General features: G+C 36.8%; 1 protein-coding gene across 7 annotated transcripts in view; it reads left to right on the top strand.

The window, feature by feature from the left end:
• CEP350 (centrosomal protein 350) overlaps positions 1 to 19974 on the top strand; it is a 155596-nt gene that overhangs the window by 49956 nt on the left and 85666 nt on the right. For all 7 annotated transcript variants that reach the window (XM_070473988.1, XM_070473985.1, XM_020868870.2 and 4 more), the window contains 4 exons: positions 5262 to 6322; positions 7793 to 7943; positions 10326 to 10498; positions 19287 to 19473. In XM_070473988.1, coding sequence (XP_070330089.1) covers positions 5262 to 6322; positions 7793 to 7943; positions 10326 to 10498; positions 19287 to 19473 — 1572 coding nt within the window. The remainder of the gene's footprint in view (positions 1 to 5261; positions 6323 to 7792; positions 7944 to 10325; positions 10499 to 19286; positions 19474 to 19974) is intronic.

Here is a 19974-nt window from a genome sequence, read left to right as displayed (position 1 = left end):
ATAACTTGCTTTGTATTTCCATTACTACCATTACTAGTTTAGTTTGGGTACTAATAACTTCACACCTTGCATTTGTAATAGTCTGTATTCTGTGGCATAGCATCCATTCACTCAGTTCAGTTCAGTTCAGTCGCTTAGTCGTGTCCAACTCTTTGTGACCCCATGAATTGCAGCATGCCAGGCCTCCCTGTCCATCACCAAATCCTGGAGTTTACTCAGACTCATGCCCATCGAGTTGATGATGCCATCCAGCCATCTCATCCTCTGTCACCCCCTTCTCCTCCTGCCCCCAATCCCTCCCAGCATCAGGGTCTTTTCCAGTGAGTCAACTCTTTGCATGAGGTGTCCAAAGTATTGGAGTTTCAGCTTCAGCATCAGTCCTTCCAATGAACACCCAGGACTGATCTCCTTTAGGATGGACTAGTTGGATCTCCTTGCAGTCCAAGGGACTCTCAAGAGTCTTCTCCAACACCATAATTCAAAAGCATCAATTTTTTGGCATTCAGCTTTCTTTATAGTCCAACTCTCACATCCATACATGACCACTGGAAAAACCATAGCCTTGACCAGACGGACCTTTGTTGGCAAAGTAATTCTCTGCTTTTTAATATGCTATCTAGGTTTCTAGGTTGGTCATAACTTTCCTTCCAAGGAGTAAGCGTCTTTTAATTTCATGGCTGCAGTTACCATCTGCAGTGATTTTGGAGCCCAAAAAAATGGAAGTCTGACACTGTTTCCACTGTCTCCCCATCTATTTCCCATGGCATCATCATGACCGGATGCCATGATCTTAGTTTTCTGAATGTTAAGCTTTAAGCCAACTTTTTCATTCTCCTCTTTAACTTTCATCAAGAGGCTTTTTATCCTCTTCACTTTCTGCCATAAGGGTGGTGTCATCTGCATTTCTGAGGTTATTGATATTTCTCCTGGCAATCTTGATTCCAGCTTGTGCTTCTTCCAGCCCAGCGTTTCTCATGATGTACTCTGCATATAAGTTAAATAAGCAGGGTGACAATATACAGCCTTGACGTACTCCTTTTCCTATTGGGAACCAGTCTGTTGTTCCATGTCCAGTTCTAACTGTTGCTTCCTGACCTGCATACAGGTTTCTCAAGAGGCAGGTCAGGTGGTCTGGTATTCCCATCTCCTTCAGAATTTTCCACAGTTTGTTGTGATCCACACACTCGAAGGCTTTGGCATAGTCATTAAGCAGAAATAGATGTTTTTCTGGAACTCTCTTGCTTTTTTGATGATCCAGCGGATATTGGCAATTTGATCTCTGGTTCCTCTGCCTTTTCTAAAACCAGGTTAAACATCTGGAAGTTCTCGGTTCACGTATTGCTGAAGCCTGCCTTGGAGAATTTTGAGCATTACTTTACTAGCATGTGAGATGAATGCAATTGTGCGGTAGTTTGAGCATTCTTTGGGATTGCCTCTCTTAGGGATTGGAATGAAAGCTGACCTTTTCCAGTCCTGTGGCCACTGCTGAGTTTTCCAAATTTGCTGACATATTGAGTGCAGCACTTTCACAGCATCATCTTTCAAGGATTTGAAATAGCTCAACTGGAATTCCATCACCTCCACTAGCTTTGTTCGTAGTGATGCTTTCTAAGGCCCACTTGACTTCACATTCCAGGATGTCTGGCTCTAGGTGAGTGATCACACCACTGTGATTATCTGGGTCGTGAAGATCTTTTTTGTACAGTTCTTCTGTGTATTCTTGCCACCTCTTCTTAATATCTTCTGCTTCTGTTAGGCCCATACTATTTCTGTCCTTTATCAAACCCATCTGTGTCTGAAATGTTCCCTTGGTATCTCTAATTTTCTTGAAGAGATCTTTAGTTTTTCCCATTCTGTTGTTTTCCTCTATTTCTTTGCATTGATCACTGAGGAAGGCTTTCTTATCTCTCCTGGCTATTCTTTGGAACTCTGCATTCAAATGGGAATATCTTTCCTTTTCTCCTTTGCTTTTCGCTTCTCTTATTTTCACAGCTATTTGTAAGGCCTCTTAGGCAACCATTTTACCTTTTTGCATTTCTTTTCCATGGGGATGGTCTTCTCTTCTTTTCACAGCTATTTGTAAGGCCTCTTAGACAACCATTTTACCTTTTTGCATTTCTTTTCCATGGGGATGGTCTTGATCCCTGTCTCCTGTACAATGTCACAAACCTCTGTCATAGTTCATGAGGCTCTCTGTCTATCAGATCTAGTCCCTTAGATCTATTTCTCACTTCCAGTGTATAGTCATAAGGGATTTGATTTAGGTCATACCTGAATGGTCTAGTGGTTTTCCCTACTTTCTTCAGTTTAAGTCTGAATTTGGCATTAAGGAGTTCATGATTTGAGCCACAGTCAGCTCCCGGTCTTGTTTTTGCTGACTGTATAGAGCTTCTCCATCTTTGGCTGCAAAGAATATAATCAATCTGATTTCGGTGTTGACCATCTGGTGATGTCCTTGTGTAGAGTCTTCTATTGTGTTGTTGGAAGAGGGTGTTTGCTATGACCAGTGCATTCTCTTGGCAAAACTCTATTAGCCTTTGCCCTGCTTCATTCCGTACTCCAAGGCCAAATTTACCTGTTACTTCCAGGTGTTTCTTGACTTCCTACTTTTGCATTCCAGTCCCCTATAATGAAAAGGACATCTTTTTGGGGTGTTAGTTCTAAAAGGTCTTGTAGGTCTTCATAGAACTGTTCAACTTCAGCTTCTTCAGCATTATTGGTTGAGGCATAGGCTTGGATTACCGTGTTATTGAAGGCTTTGCCTTGGAAACAAACAGAGATCATTCTGTCATTTTTGAGATTGCATCCAAGTACTGCATTTCGGACTCTTTTGTTGACCATGATGGCTACTCCATTTCTTCTAAGGGATTTCTGCCCACAGTAGTAGATATAATGGTCATCTGAGTTAAATTCACCCATTCCAGTCCATTTTAGTTCGCTGATTCCTAGAATGTCGACATTCACTCTTGCCATCTCCTGTTTGACCACTTCCAATTTGCCTTGATTCATGGACCTAACATTCCAGGTTCCTGTGCAATATTGCTCTTTACAGCATCGAACCTTGCTTCTATCACCAGTCACATCCATAGCAGGGTATTGTTTTGGCTTTGGCTCCATCCCTTCATTCTTTCTGGAGTTATTTCTCCACTGATCTCCAGTAGCATAATGGGCAGCTGCTGACCTGGGGAGTTCCTCTTTCAGTATCCTATCATTTTGCCTTCTCATACTGTTCATGGGGTCTCAAGGCAAGAATACTGAAGTGGTTTGCCATTCCCTTCTCCAGTGGACCACATTCTGTCAGACCTCTCCACCATGATCCTAGCGTCTTGGGTGGCCCCACACGGCATGGCTTAGTTTCATTGAGTTAGACACAACTGTGGTCCTGTGATCAGATTGGCTAATTTTCTGAGATTATAGTTTTAGTGTGTCTGCCCTCTGATGCCCTCTCACAACACCTACCATCTTACTTTGGTTTCTCTTACCTCGGACTTGGGGTATCCCTTCACAGCTGCTCCAGAAAAGCTCAGCCGCTGCTTCTTACCTTGGAGGAGGGGTATCTTCTCACTGCCACTGCTCCTGACCTTGAACGTGGAGTAGCTCCTCTCAGCCCTCCTGCACGCCGCAGCAGCCGCTCCTTGGAGGTGGGGCTGCTCCTCTTGGCCACCGCCCCTGCCCTCAGGCGTGTGGTAACTCCTCTTGGCCGCAGCCCCTGCCCTCGGAGGTGCAGCAGCTCCTCTCGGCCGCTGCTCCTGTGCTGTCGCAGCCTGGCGCTCTCGGTCGCTACCCTGACCTTGGGCGAGGGGTAGCTCCTCACGGCCGCGCTTCTGCGCGGTCCGTCGCAGCCGGCGCGCCCATTCACTAGTCTTCCTTTATTCCACTTTCATAGCAGTCCTCTAATATGAAAGACTGCTGCAACATAACCTTCAACCAAACTGTGCATGACATGCTTTTCATTTCCTTTACTACCCTGTTTACTCTCTTCCAGATGGTTTTTTTTTTAACTTAATTGGTACGACTTCATATTTATCCATATTTGATTGGTCTGAGGTTGCAGCCTGTCTAAATAACCTTGAATCATAATTTGATTATTTGTTGGGTTAACTATGCCTCCTAGCTTTCTGTCATCTACAGATTTGATAAGCGTACCTTCATGTCATCATCCAAAAATAATGGACAAGGCCAAGGACAAAACCTCATTTTTTCCCCCCATGAAGATTATCTTAACAGTTAACACTAGCCTTTAACCTTTGTATATGGTATTCCTTAATATACAGCGAGATATCCATAGTCTGGAAACATAAGTGAATTATATAATGTCATCTAGGACATCTTTGGAGACGGCAGTGGCACCCCACTCCAGTACTCTTGCCTGGAAAATCCCACGGACAGAGGAGCCTGGTAGGCCGTGGTCCATGGGGTTGCGAAGAGTCGGACACGACTGAGCAACTTCACTTTCACTTTTCACTTTCATTCATTGGAGAAGGAAATGGCAATCCACTCCAGTATTCTTGCCTGGAGACTCCCAGGGATGGGGGAGCCTGGTGAGCTGCCGGCTATGGGGTCACATAGTTGGACATGACTGAAGTGACTTAACAGTAGCAGCAGGACATCTTTGTTCTGTTTCTAGCCTCTGTGGATGGACTATCAGTTTTTCTGAGAACTAGATTGTATTCATCTCATTTCTTTAGAATGCACAATGTTAAAACCCAACTGATGCTTATTAAATATATGTTGATTAGAGTAATATTATGCCTATAATCTTAAGTATTTCTCTATTATGTAACATTATTTTTAAAGGGAAAGGTAGAGCCAATGTTGTAAAAAATTTTGTCCATAGAGTTTTAAGGGTTATGAGGCCTTCTCTTTAATTAATAGTTTTAAAAACATGACTTAGTTTTTTAAAAAATATCCTGGTGAAGAAAGCTGTTTACAAAACAATATGTATGATGAAATCTCATTTTTGTGAAAGTAACACCACCAAACACAATATACATGTAGAAAAAGGTTTGGAAAGATAATTCTGAATGAAATAGTGATAGCCTTTCTCTCATTGGTTAGCTATGAGTGATCTTTATCCTTTTCATCTTTTTTTTTTTTTTTTTTTTTTTTTTGCAGTGGCTATGAATTACTCTTATAATCAGCAAACGCAAAACTTTAAGAAAGAAAAGGATGGCTTAGTTATTGCAAAACTTTAAGAAAGAAAAGGATGGCTTAGTTATGAGGTCCTGTATTAACTAACGTATTGTAACTTTCATTTCCAGAAAGGACTTGATGGATCCTTCATGGATGCAACCTGACAGGCTAAGTCCACGAGTCCAACATCCTCAACCACAGCCTCTTGTTGGGACAGCTGGAAATTTACTTTCCCATCTCTTGAATCTAGAGCATGTAGGAATTTTGCATAAGGATTTGGAATCCATTTTACCAACGAGGAAGAATCATAGTATGGCTTCGGGGCCATTAACTTTTACACCTCAACCATATCTGACCTCACCAACTGCTCATCCAGATGCCTTGTTAAAATCTAGTGCTAGCCAATATAAGAGTAAACTGGATCGTATTGAAGCCTTGAAGGCAACAGCTGCTTCTTTGTCCAGCAGGATTGAAAGTGAAGCCAGAAAATTAGCTGGGGCTAACATTAACTATGGGTCAGTATGGAACACTGAGTATGATGTGCAGCGAACACCACAAGAAGATGGACATTGGACCAAGGCTATAAGTCCACCTGTGAAAGAGGATGCAGAAGATGTTTTCTCTGCTCGAATTCAAAAGATGCTGGGAACCTGTGTATCTCATGCAACTTTTGATGATGATCTTCCTGGTGTCGGCAACCTCAGTGAATTTAAAAAGCTTCCTGAGATGATAAGACCTCATAGTGCCATATCAAACCTCAGAATGAGATCTCCTGGACCCAAACCAGAAGGTCTGCTGGCACAGTTGTGTAAGAAGCATACTGACTCTTCTGGCTCTGATATGCAAGTTTGTTCTCAAGACAAAGCTAAGATATCTCTTGGTTCCAGCATAGATTCCGTCAGTGAAGGGCCTCTTCTTAGTGAGGGGAGTCTCTCTGAAGAAGAAGGACGTCGAGATGAACAGTCCCCTTTGAAGTTAACAGAGATCTTGAAAGAAAAGGAATTTTGTGCTGGAGAAAGAAATGCTTATGAACCCATCAAAGAGTTTCAGAAGGAAGCTGAAAAATTCTTACCACTCTGTGGGCCTATAGGTGGTACACAGAGCAAAGGACCATGGGAAGAATTGGCAAAGGGAAGTCCACATAGTGTCATTAATATTTTTACAAAATCATATAAGTTATATGGAAAAGGTAAGAAAAATAGTAACCCTTGTAATATTTGTATGTTAGGATAAATTATTTTGTAATCCTGTACAAGATAATACTTAACTACAGATTTTCATCCATTATAAGGATAGTAGAGATATATTATTATCTAAATTAATCTCAGTTGTCTGCAAGCTTCAACTAGAGTATTGTAATTTAATCTTTAAAAACTTATTTTTTAGCTCTCATGATTAAAACAGTAGTTGATTGATGGTTATGGAAATTTTGGTCTGATTTAGAGAAATCCATAGGTGATGTTCAAGATAGATATGTATCAAGTATATACTCGGGTTACTGTGGCCAGAGTTATATATTTAGATAGAAAATATGTGTATTTCTTAAAATGGTGATTTGTGTGTGCCTCGTCGCACAGAGTCGGACACAACTGAAGTGACTTAGCAGCAGCAGCATAACAAACAGATCTTTGGGAATATAATGGTCAAGAAATGAGAGGGCCAACTGTAGTAATATTTCTAACATGGAAGCAAATCTGTTACTGTTTGTCTAAATGAATGCTAAAAACAGACTTTGAACAGTAATGTAGCTGTATATTTGGGTCCTAAAATAACTTTTAAGGTGCCCATGTGATCCCTGAGATCCTGCAATGCAACTTTTCCTTTTGTGTGGCAGACTCAACTCCTTCAAGTTCCTTCCTTTGTTCTTCCTATTTAGGTGGATTCTACTCATCTTATACAAATATCACCTTAGAATTCCCAGGTTGGAGAGTGAGTGAGGCTGAGCCCGAAGTAGACTATGGATACTGTGTTTTTTTTTCATTTCCATTCTACATAGTGAACGATTTATCTGACAGATGAATTGATTTAATTTGTTCATCTTATGCTTAATTGGGTTTCCCATTACTTTTCCCTAGAATTCATAGTTAGCTACTTCATTTGATCTTGTGCAGACCTATATGTGCCTATTTATCTCTTTCGTTTAGCACTTATTTCTATAAGTGGTCATTTTCAAGTTCTTTGAATATTAAAGTTCTTCTGATTAAAGCAAAGAGCTTGTAAATCAACCCCCTCAATTTCTTTTCGCAAGAAGGTTGGATATGTTTTTAAATCCTTCTATTAGACTTCCATTAAGATATTATAGTTATACTGAAATGTTTAGAGTTGATCTGTTATCTGGGATTTGTTTCAAAGTAATGTTTGAGGAAAATTACAGATGGAGGGAATATGAAGTTTGTGTTGGTATTTGTTAAAGCTGGATAATGGATGTATTAGTTTCATTATATGACTCTCTTTACTGTCATATATATGTTTGAAAATTTCCCTAATAAAAAGTTAAAGATGTATTATCAGATATAAAGATAACTTGAAAAGAAGAACTAATAAAAGCAAACTAAAATATCCCTAAATCCATGTTGTTAATCCCCAGGTTGTGGAATGCTTTGCTTGTAGTTTTTTAAATGTTTATTTTAAAACACATATCAATTACTACTTTTGACAGAATTTGAAGACAGGTTGGAAAGAGGAACATCAGCATCACGGCCTTTGAATGCCATCACAACCCCTCTAAGCAGCGTTTCCTATGAAGATGATTTTGTTTCCTCTGCAGGGAGTGGGACTTTGACAGAAAAAAAGTCAGCTCTTGAACCCAAGTAAGACTATGTTAACAGTATGAAATAAAATCTGAAGAGTGAGACAAATGTACAAATGAGAACTGAAGTCTGGATATTAGTCAGATTTTGCTTATTTGAAGAAACATGTAGAAGCTGCATAGCATAGTAGTTATTAAGAGCATGGGCTCTGGATCCAGACCATATGGGTTTACATACTGACTCTAGTAATGTTCAGTTTTTTGTCTTTGGGCATGTTGTTTTAATTTCCCTATGCCTCAGTTTTCTTCTCTGTTAAAGTGTTATAAATGTTCAGTGAAATACAAAGTACTTGGAATAGAGTCTGGCACATAATAAACAAAATATAGATTGTTAAATCAATCTATGAATCCCTGGTTGAGGTTAGTAGTGGGAAAATTATCCCATGGTGTGTTAATATGAGATGATTAAGAAATGGTTTTCTGTAATAGAATTGAAGATGACTAGCTAGACACTTGACTCCATGATCCTATTCAGTTCAGTTCAGTTGCTCAATCATGTCCGACTCTTTGCAACCCCATGGATTGCAGCATGCCAGGCCTCCCTGTCCATCACCAGCTCCCAGAGTTTACTCAAATTCATGTCCTTTGAGTCAGTGATGCCATCCAACCACCTCATCCTCTGTCATCTGCCTCTCCTCCCGCCTTCAATCTTTCCCAGCATCAGGATCTTTTCAAATGAGTCAGTTCTTCACATCACGTGACCAAAGGATTGGAGTTTCAACTTCAACTTCTGTCTTTCCAATGAATATTCAGGGCTAATTTCCTTTAGGATGGACTGGTTGGATTTTCTTGTAGTCCAAGGGACTCTCAAGGGTCTTCTCCAACACCACATGATCCTAAGTAATCAGTAATTTTTTTTATAATTGGGATAACATCAAAAGTTTTGCAAATCTTTGAATAGTAGCAATATTATAATGTTAATATTTATTGAGCAGTTAATGTACAAGGGAGTTCCCTGATGGCTCAATCAGTAAAGAATCTGCCTGCAATGCGGGAAACCTGGGTTTGACCCCTGGATGGGGAAGACCCCCTGGAGAAGGCGGCAACCCACTCCAGAATCCCATGGTTAGAGGAGCCTGGCAGACTACAGTCCATGGGATCATAAAGAGATGGACACAACTGAACAACTAACACTGGATCATAAAGAGCTCAACTAACACTTTCACTTTAATGTGTAAGGTGCTAAGAGGACTGATAGGGCTTTACCTGTATTAACTCATTCTCGTAACAGCCTGATATGATAAATATTTTTGTTATTCATACTTGAGAGAGGAAACTGAAGTCCTAAGGTTGTTACCTGTACAGTGTCATATAGTAAGTGAATCAGATTTCACCCGAGAATTTCCTCCCTAAATTTTGTTACCATATAAAATAATTTGTAATCACTCACATGCAGTATAATTTTCTTCACACATTACAAATTGTAATGCACATAAAATTATTGGATGATCTTTAAAAAATTAATTATATCCGCATATATATGAAATCTGGAAAGGTAGTAATAATCATGCTACATGCAGGGCAGCAAAGGACACATAGACATAAAGATCAGACTTTTGGAAAAAGTGGGAGAAGGGGAGAGTGGGATGATTTGAGAGAATAGCATTGAAACATATACATACCATATGTAAACTGAATAGCCAGTGGGAGTTCAGTGTATGATGCAGAGAACCCAAAGCCAGTGCTCAGTGCAGCCTCGAGGGGTGGGATGGGCAGGAAAGTAGGAGGGCTCCAAGAGGGAGGGGACACATGTATCTCTAATGCCTGTTCATGTTGATCTATGGCAAAACCATCACATTATTGTCAAGTAATTATCCTCTAAAAATTAATCGAAAAATTATATATAGCCAGATTAATGAAAATAAGTATTATTAAGATTATAGCAGAAGTGTAGTTTTAAATTTTGAACTTCAAAGTAAAGGTTTATTTTTTAATCAAGATGTGTAAGGATTTAATTGTGGTAACATTTAATATCACCAATCAATATGATTTATTATATTTTATTTCTGAGTTGAATTAGAACATATTAAATTATTATTCCCTATAGGATTATTAGAAGGAAAATAATTATAAATTTGAGTAGAAATTGAGGTCACATTTTTCAGTATCCAGCATTATATTTTTTTCTCTTATGTGTCTGAGTTACCCATTTTTATTGGTTTCACTTCAGTAAAAAACTGCCCAAGACTTTTCTCAGTAATAAACTGAGCCATAGGGAATAATGCAGGCTTCTGGTATGGACAAAACAAGGCAAGTGGAAAGCATCTTTGATTATAGTTATATTCTCTTTGTGACTAAATAGATCTTAAAATATCTGTAGTTTTAGCTGTGGGTTGAAACTTTTTCTTTCTTTCTTTAACCACTATTACTTATTCTTTGACAGTATTGGTAGTCACAGTTTAGGCATTCAGGAGGATCATTCTAGCAGAAAGTCTGCCTATGAGCTCTCCTCTGTGGATGTCACCTCCCAGCACTCATCTGGGGCCCAGTCTGCTGCATCGTCTCATTCATCTTCTTCTTCTAAAGGGAAGAAAGGAAAAAAAGAAAAGATGGAATGTAAGTGGAATTCTCTGTGATGATCTTTTTCTCTTTACCAGTGGCTTTGTGACTAATCTAAAGTTAATGATTTGATTTCATAAGTTAGATAACTTCTTTATGATAATAGTATAATTGACTTTCATACTTATTTATCATTACAATAACACCTTTTGATATATAACATTATAAATCTTTTGCTTACTATGAAAGGAATACATTAACAATGATAAAAAATTAAAAGTTGTAGAAAAACAATTGTACAACAGTTATAAACCTCTATTGATTCTTCTCCTCAGAGATAACTACTATTGATGTTTTTGGTGCCTATTTTTCCAATATGTACATAAAATAAGGCACACTCCCACATGCATTTTAATTTAAAAAGCAGAAATGAAATATTATTATTTTGCAGCTGCTTTTTAAAAACTTTGTATCCTGTATATTTCTGAGTGTCGTTAACTGTAATGGTCAAATTTCTGTATCTACAAAGTGAAGATGATAATAAATGCTTTCTATGGTAATTTTGAAGCCTACATATATAATGTGTACATCTCAGTACTTGCCATAGTAGCTGGCCCTTTGGCATTCTTGACTAATTGAGAACACCTTTCAGTCCCCTAAGTTCTACTCCTGGCTATAATTTGCTCAGTAGGCCTAGTGATGAGAAGATAACAGTCATTAGGCAAAGGCCTCTTAGAGTCACAGGATGGTCTCTAGGGAATGATTTTGCTTCCACAATTATTTTTTCTAATAGTAAAAAATTGCTTGTTGAGTTAAAAAAGACTGGGGAGGACAAATCATCTGTATTCCCTCCACCTAGAGATAACCAATGTTAATGTCTTTTTAGATTTTATTTTATTGTGGTAAAATATATATAATGTAAACCTTATCATTTTAACCATTTTCAAGTGTTGAATTCAGTACTGTTAATAAGCATGTTCATAGTGTTCCACAACCATCATCATTACCCAACTCCAGAACTTTTTCATCCTGCCATGCTGAAACTTGGAACCCATTAAAGACTAATTTCCCTTCCCTCCCTTCCCCGAGCTGCTGCTCACCACTGTTCTACTTTCTTTTGCTGAATTTGACTACTCTAGGTACTTTATATAAGTGGCATCATCCAATATTCTTTTTATATCTGGCTTATTTCATTTAGCATAGCATCCACATTGTTGCGTGTATCAGAATGTCCTCCCTTTTTAAGGCTGAATAATATCCCATTATATGGATACACCACATTTCGTGTAATCTTTGATCAGTTGATGGGGATCTTGGTTGTTTCATCCTTTTAACTATTGTGAGTAATATGGACATGAACATTGATGTACAAATACTGTTTGAGTCCCTACTTCCAGTTCTTTTGTGTATATACCCAATTGTAGACTTGCTGGATAAAAATCATTTTTATATTTATACCTTTAACATTTTACATTCTCACCAGTAATGTACAGGGTTCCAGTTTCTCCACACATATACTAACGCTTGTTTTGTAGTTTTTGTTTTTTTAAGAATAGATATCCCAATGCATGTGAAATGTTAACATTTTTAGTAAGAATACTTCTAGACAGTTAGTAGGCATATGTAAATAGAAAATGTTACATGTATGAGATCACATTTTATATGATTTTTTTTTTCCTGTCAATGGGTTACAGAAGCCTTTCTCTTAGTAAATATGGTTAACCCTTTGTAAGGGCTTACTTGTTTGTTGTTTAGTCGCTAAGTCATGTCTGAATCTTTTTGTAACCCCATGGACTATAGCCCATCAGGCTCCTCTGTCAATGGGATTTCCCAGGCAAGAATACTGGAGTGGGTTGCCATTTCTTTCTCTAGGGGATCTTCCAAACACAAGAGAGCGAACTCACATCCCCTCCTGCATTTCAGACAGGTTCTACCACTGTGCCACCCGAGAAGCCCAATGGCTACCTAGTGTTCTGTTATTTGAATGTATTGTAATTTGTTTATCCAGTTCCCCATTGCTGGACATTTAGATTCTTTCTTTTTTCTTTCTTTTCTGTAATAAACACTGCTGCATTTTCTATAATAAACACTGTAAGGCATTGAATAGCCTTACAAATGCATCTTTATGCATTGATTTGGTTCTTTTAAGAGAAAATCCTAGAAGGAAGATAATGGACAATGAGTATAACATGCTTAAAATTTGGATGCGTTTTGCCAAATAGCTCTTTAGAAAACTAGTGTCATTTTATACTTCCAATGTGAGACTGCTAGGAGAGAATTTTTTTTTTCTTTTTAATTTATTTTTTAATTGAAGGATAATTGCTTTACAGAATTTTATTGTTTTCTGTCAAACCTCAACATGAATCAGCCATAGGTATACATATATCTCCTTCCTTTTCAACCTTCTTCCCATCTCCCTCCCCATCCCACCCCTCTAGGTTGATACAGAGCCCTTGTTTGAATTTCCTGAGCCATACAGCAAATTCTTGTTGTCTGTTTTACATATGGTAATGTAAATTTCCATGTTACTCTTTCTATACATCTCACCCTCTCTTCCCCTCTCCCCATGTCCATAAGTCTTATTTTCTATGTCTGTTTCTCCATTGCTGCCCTGTAAATAAATTCTTCCAGTAACATTTTTCTAGATTCTGTATATGTGTGTTAAAATAGATATTTATCTTTCTCTTTCTGACTCACTTCACTCTGTATAATAGGTTCTAGGTTCATCCACCTCATCAGAACTGACTCAAATGTGTTCCTTTTTTATGGCCAAGTAATATTCCATTGTGTGTATGTACCACAACTTCTTTATCCATTCATCTGTTGATGGACATCTAGGTTGCTTCCATGTTCTAGTTATTGTAACTAATGCTGCAGTGAACAGTGGGATACATGTGTCTTTTTCCATTTTTATTTCCTCAGGGTATATGCCTATGAGTGGGATTGCTGGGTCATATGGTGGTTTTATTCCTAGTTTTATGAGGAATCTTCATATTGTCTTCCATATTGACTGTATCAATTTATATTCCCACCAACAGTACAAGAGTGTTTCCTTTTCTCCACACCCTCTCCAGCATTTATTGTTTGTAGACTTTTTGATGAGGGCCATTCTGACCAGTGTGAGGTGATATCTCATTGTGGTTTTGATTTGCACTTCTCTAATAATGAGCAATGTTGAGCATCTTTTCATGTGTTTGTTAGCCATTTGTATGTCTTCTTTGAAGAAATGTCTGCTTAGGTCTATTTCCTACTTTTTGATTGGGTTGTTTGTTTTTCTGCTATTGAGACGTATGAGCTGCTTGTATATTTGGGAAATTAATCCTTTGTCAGTTGTTTCATTTGCTATTATTTTCTCCCATTTGAGGGTTGCCTTTTCACCTTGCTTATAGTTTCCTTTGCTGTGCAATAGCTTTAAGTTTAATCAGGTCCCACTTGTTTACTTTGGTTTTTATTTCTGTTACTCTAGGAAGTGGGTCATACAGGATCTTGCTTTGATTTATGTCACTGAATGTTCTGCCTGTGTTTTCCTCTAAGAATTTTATAGTTCCTGGCCTTACATTTTGGTATTTAATCCATATTAAGTTTATTTCTGTGTATGGTGTTAGGAAGTGTTGTAATTTCATTCTTTTACTTGTAGCTGTCCAGTTTTCCCAGCACCATTTATTGAAGAGGCTGTCTTTACCCATGGTATAGTCTTGCCTCCTTTGTCAAAGATAAGGTACCCATAGGTGCATGGGTTTATTTCTGGACTTTCTGTCTTGTTCCATAGGTCTGTTTTTCTCTTTTTGTGCCAGTACCATACTGTCTTGATGACCATAGCTTTGTAGTATAGTCTGAAGTCAGGAAGGTTGATTCCTCCAGCTCGATTCTTCTTACTCAAGACTCCTTTGGCTATTTGGGATCTTTTGTGTTTGCATATGAGCTGTGAAATTTTTTGTTCTAGTTCTGTGAAAAATGCCATTGGTAATTTGATATGGATTGCATTGAATCTGTAGGTTGTGTTTTGGTAGTTATACTCATTTTCACTTTCCTGCCTAGGAACATGGAATGTCTCTCCATCTGTTTATGTCATCTTTGATTTCTTTCATCGTTTCTTACAGTTTTCTGTATACAGTTCTTTTGTTCCCTTAGGTAAGTTTATTCCTGGATATTTAATTCTTTTTGTTGCAATGATGAATGGGATTGATTCCTTAATTGCTCTTTCTGATTTTTCATTGTTCCTATATAGAAATGCAAGTGATTTCTGTATATTGATTTTGTATTCTTCAACTTTTCTTAACCTCACTGATTAGCTCTAGTGAGGTAATTTTCTGATACTATCTTTAGAGTTTTCTACGTAGGGTTTACTTCTTTTCTAATCTGGATTCCTTTAATTTTTCTTCTCTGATTGCTGTAGCTAGGACTTTCAGAACTATGTTGAACAATAATGGTGAAAGTGGACACCCTTGTCTTGTTCCTGACCTTAGGGGGAATGATTTCATTTTTTTACCATTGAGAATAATGTTTCCTATAGGCTTATCATATATGGCCTTTACTCTGTTGAGGTAGGTTCCTTCTATGCCCATTTTTTGAGGAGTTTTAATTATAAATGGGTGCTGAATTTTGTCAAAGTCTTTTTCTGTGGCTATTGAGATTATCATATGGTTTTTATCTTTCAATTTAATATGGTGTATCACCTTGATTGATTTGCATATATTGAAGAATCCTTGCATCACTGAAATAGACCCAACTTGATCGTGGTGTTTGAGCTTTTTGCTGTATTGCTGAATTCTGTTTGCTGAAATTTTGTTGGGGATTTTTGCACCTGTGTTCATCAGTGATACTTTCCTGTAGTTTTCTTTTTTTGTGTTGTCTTTGGCTAGGAGAGGTATAACTCTCTTGCACATTGGAAGTGTTCTTTAAAACAGATGGAACGTTAGACAGCATTTTATCAACACTTCTCAAAGCCTGTCTTTTCTTGTGAAATACTGATTCAGTGCAATAGGCTGCTTCATAGGTGTCCTGAGAACAGAAGAACACCCATGGTTCCACAAACCTGGGAAATACTTTTAGAGTGAAACAGGCTTCTTTCTAACAGGACTTCAATACTTTTAATATGCTGATATGGATTATTTAGGATGAGGATGAGGCTATAGTGTGATATTTTTCAAATTTATTTGACCACAGAATCAGGTCTTCAATCAGCATGTTACATACAAATTCAGCAGAATACATATCAGGAAATGATGATTTTGCTCAGTTTTTTTATTTTGCAGTTGTTATGCTTTATTATGTTAATGTCTCACCTAAGGTTACTAACTAGTTATTGGCAAAGCCTACATTCTGACTTCTAGCTCATAAATCAAGTTTATGTTTTACTATAATATATTGTACAACTTAAGATATCATGATATATTAAATTATGAGTATAAACAATATGATTCAGTGTAAGTTTTAAAAATTATAATCTAATACTTGATTAGGTGAAATACAAATAATTTTCTGTGGTTTTCAGTTTCCCTGATTCCTTTTCATAATGCCTTAAGAAAACTCATATATTTTACTTACCACAGCATCAACTTAAACTTAGTATCTTATCCCAAAGTTCTAAGATGTATACATTATGTTGCATATACTTCAGATCTGGTGGTGAAAAATAGTGCATACTCACTCACTTCCTCAGTGTTGATGAAAAGAGTAGATGAAAGTGGTAATCGTAGGAAAAAAATTATCTTAATTTAACTTTAAAACATATAAATATACTTTCATTTGGAAATCTTTTAAACTAGGGGCAAATGATTTCTTTGCATATAGGTCCCTTGAATGGAATTTAGATCTTTCTTGCATAGACCATTGTATTGTCTACAATTTCTAGTTTTTTGAAATGAACAATTTTTAAATTGTGTATTTTCAAAAATAATATATTAAGTGAATGAACTGTTTTTATTCTAGAAGAGTGCATCTTTATTATGGTAAAGTTAGAGATAACCAGTATTAACAGCTTGTTTCTAGCCTAGGAGTCATAAATAGATTTTAGATTGTAGAATCCTTTCTAATTGATGGACAATCCTCTAGATTATTTGTATTTTTCTCCTCATTATGATATACTGACTAGCATATTTAATTCATTGTATACATCTTCACATAACTTCTTATGATAAATTGCTATGAGAAATTCCACCATTAAGGGCTTGGCTGGAAAATTATTTCTATGTATTTTTTTTGTCCTTAAGAAAGGATATATGATTCCTTAAAAAACTAGGAATAAAGCTACCATATGACCTAGCAATTCCACTACTGGTCATATACTGTGAGAAAACCATAAATGAAAAAGACACATGTATCCCAGTTCTTTGCAGTACTATTTACAATAGCTAGAATATGGAAGTAACCTAGATGTCCATTGACAGATGAATGGATAAAGATGTGCCGTGTACACACACACACACACACACACACACACACACACACACACACACACATGGAATAGTATTCAGCCATAAAAAAGGAATGAATTTGAGCCAGTTCTAGTTAGGTGGTGGATTTAGAGAGTGAAGTAAATCAGAAAGAGAAAGAAATATCATATTATTGCACATAAATGGTATCTAGAAAAGTGATATTGATGAACCTATTTTTAGGGAAGGAATGGAGATGCAGATACTGAGAACAGACTTGTGGACACAGTGGAGAGAGGACAGTGGGATGAATGGAAAAAGTAGCATCAACATAAATACACTACCATGTGTAAAATAGATACCTGGTGAGAAGTTGCTATATAACACAGGGATCCCAGCCAGGTGATCTGTGATGATCTAAAGGAGTAGGATGTGGGGAGGGGAGGGAAGCTCAAGAGGGAGTTGATATAATTATGGCTGATTTACATTGTTGTATGGCAGAAACTGTCATAATGTTGTAAAGCAGTTTTACTCCAATTAATAAATAAATTAAAAAAAACACAAAGGATATATGAGTTTGCACTCCCATGAAAATGGTGTATGAGGAGTATTTCATGTGTGTGCTGAATGACAGTCAAGGTTTCATTACTTCAAAAATATTTGCTAATCTGATATTGAAAAATGGCATCTCATTGATTTGCATTTCTTTGGTACTTGGGTTTAGTATTTCTCACATGGTAAGACTGTTCTCATTTTTCCTTTTCAAATCAAATTTTGATGAAAAATTGTTACTTTATTGCTATCACTATAGAATAATGTAGCTTAATTTTAAAATCTATTTTTTGTGTGACAAACATAGTTAACATAAAATTTGCCATTGTAACCATTTCTAAGTGTACTGTTCAGTGGCATTTAATTTATTCACACTGTTTACAACCAAATTTCACTACTGTCTACCTCCAGAACTACTTCATCCTCCTGTACTGAAACTCTCTGTACCTATTAAACAGTGATTCCCTATTCCTCCCTTTCCAGCCCCTGGCAGCCCCCATTCTACTTTCTGTCTCTGTGGTTAAGTGTCTAGTTCAGTACCATTAGGTACATTCACAGTGTGCAGCTATCACCATTTCGTTCATCTCCACAGCTGTTTCTTTATTCCAAACTAGAACTCTATTCTCACTAAATAATAGCTGTCATTCTCCCCTCTGACATTGTGTTTCTATGAATTTGCCTATTCTAGGTACCTCAGATAGGTATGTAATCATACAGTGTTTGTTCTTTTGTGACCAAATGGTTTATTTTACTCAGCATAATGTTGTCAGAGTTCATGCATGTTGTAACATGTGTGAAAATGTCCTTCTTTATTAAGACTGAATAATATTTCATTGTATGTATATACCAGTTTTGTTTACGCAGTCATTGTTGAAGGACATTTGAGTTGCTTCTACCTTTTGGCTATTGTGAATAATGCTGCTATGAACATGGGAGTGCAGCATAATTTTTTTTTTTTTACTTTTCCATTGTCTCTTGATCTTTAACCATGTTAAAACCAGATTTTAAAAAAAATTTAGCTGCCATTAAAATGTGTACACAGTTCTTCTTTCGTGCTTCTTCTTTTTTTTAAACATAGCATGCATTTTTCTGTGCTGGTATTGAAGCATATCATCAAGATGAACAATGCCCTAGACTTAGAATCATGAAGCCTGGGTTTATGTCCTATTTCTGCTATCAACCATGATTCCTTAAGTTATTTAGCCTCATAGATGTCTAGTTACTGCATCAACCAATTAAGCATACAGTACCCACTTCATAAGGTGTTTAAGAGCAATAAGGTAATAATGTATGTGTTCAAATTACAAAAAGCTGTTTCTGTATTCAAGTTACTCTTATCTATGTAATTTAGACAATTCTATTGCTGGTAAAGGAGGTTGAAATTTTTTTAATTATAAAGTTATGCATTGAATGTCATGTACAACTTTTGTTTCAACATTGTCTCCTTAAGATACCCGTATAAGTAAAATTATTTTGAGTCAGAGAATAATTGTTCGGAGAATATGAACAGTTTTATAAATCTGGCTGTGTAGTTCTTAGTGTAGAGTTTTTCAAGAGGATTATGTAGTTTAGTTGGCAGTTGATAACCTTTTTCTTTCACCTCTGGATTTTATCCTTAAAAAATTTGGAGGTGGTTACTTTTTTATGGGGACAGAGTAGTACTTCATTCTTGTTTAATATGCTTGTCTTTTTTTTTAACCATTTGATTTAAAAAGAGTTTATTTTTTAATAGCAAGTAGGAGATGTTAATGGAAGAAACGTCACTTGCCTTATATGGAAGTGAAGAATGAACTGTTTTAAAGTCCATTTTAAGATATTCTGCTTTGTGCTTTTCGTTATTTTACTGAAATCTAGGTGTTAGTTATCTCTTAGTAGCTTCTAATACTGGGAATCAGTTTTATAAGAAATTTACTTTACAGGGCTAGATTCACTCACTGGAAATATTCAGAACTCACTTGTTGATGAAGAAAAAGTACACTCTGGTTCAGAACGTGGCTCTCATCAAGGAAAGAAATCTGGGACCAGTAGCAAACTTTCTGTGAAAGATTATGAGCAGGCCCTTGATACAGATAGCACTTTGGAAGAACTTTCTGGGCATTCTTTGAGGTAAAGTAATGCATATTTTATACTGTAATTTGTATTTCATTAAAGTTACAATATCATTGATGTTCAGAGAATTCACTTAATAAATTTATATTTTTTTATAGTTTTGTTCATAGCTCTAGTCTTTATATTATAGAATATACTCATCTCTCACCTAAACTATTATAGCTACTGCCACAGGAATTCTTTGTCTCTAGCGCAATCTACCTTTCTATCCAAACACAATTTTCACAGTTGTTTTCTTCACTCAGTCATTTGACCAAGCAGCTACTCTCCTTAGAATACTCTGGAGCTCACAGTTACCCCACAGATCAATGCTTAGAGCTTAACTTTATTTGAAGTGTTATCTCTAGGCTACCAAAGACTATCTTACTTCCTTTGTTTATGCATTTTTTTCTTCTCAACTGTATTCTTCCAATCTTTAAACATAACCACTTAGTACCCTTTTGGTATCATTTTTTATTTGTACCTCTGAACTTTTCGCTTATGCTCAACTTATTAGAC

Source organism: Odocoileus virginianus, chromosome 11 (genome assembly GCF_023699985.2).
Source record: "Odocoileus virginianus isolate 20LAN1187 ecotype Illinois chromosome 11, Ovbor_1.2, whole genome shotgun sequence".
Lineage (NCBI taxonomy): Eukaryota > Metazoa > Chordata > Mammalia > Artiodactyla > Cervidae > Odocoileus > Odocoileus virginianus.
This window is presented reverse-complemented; position numbering and strand designations above follow the sequence as displayed.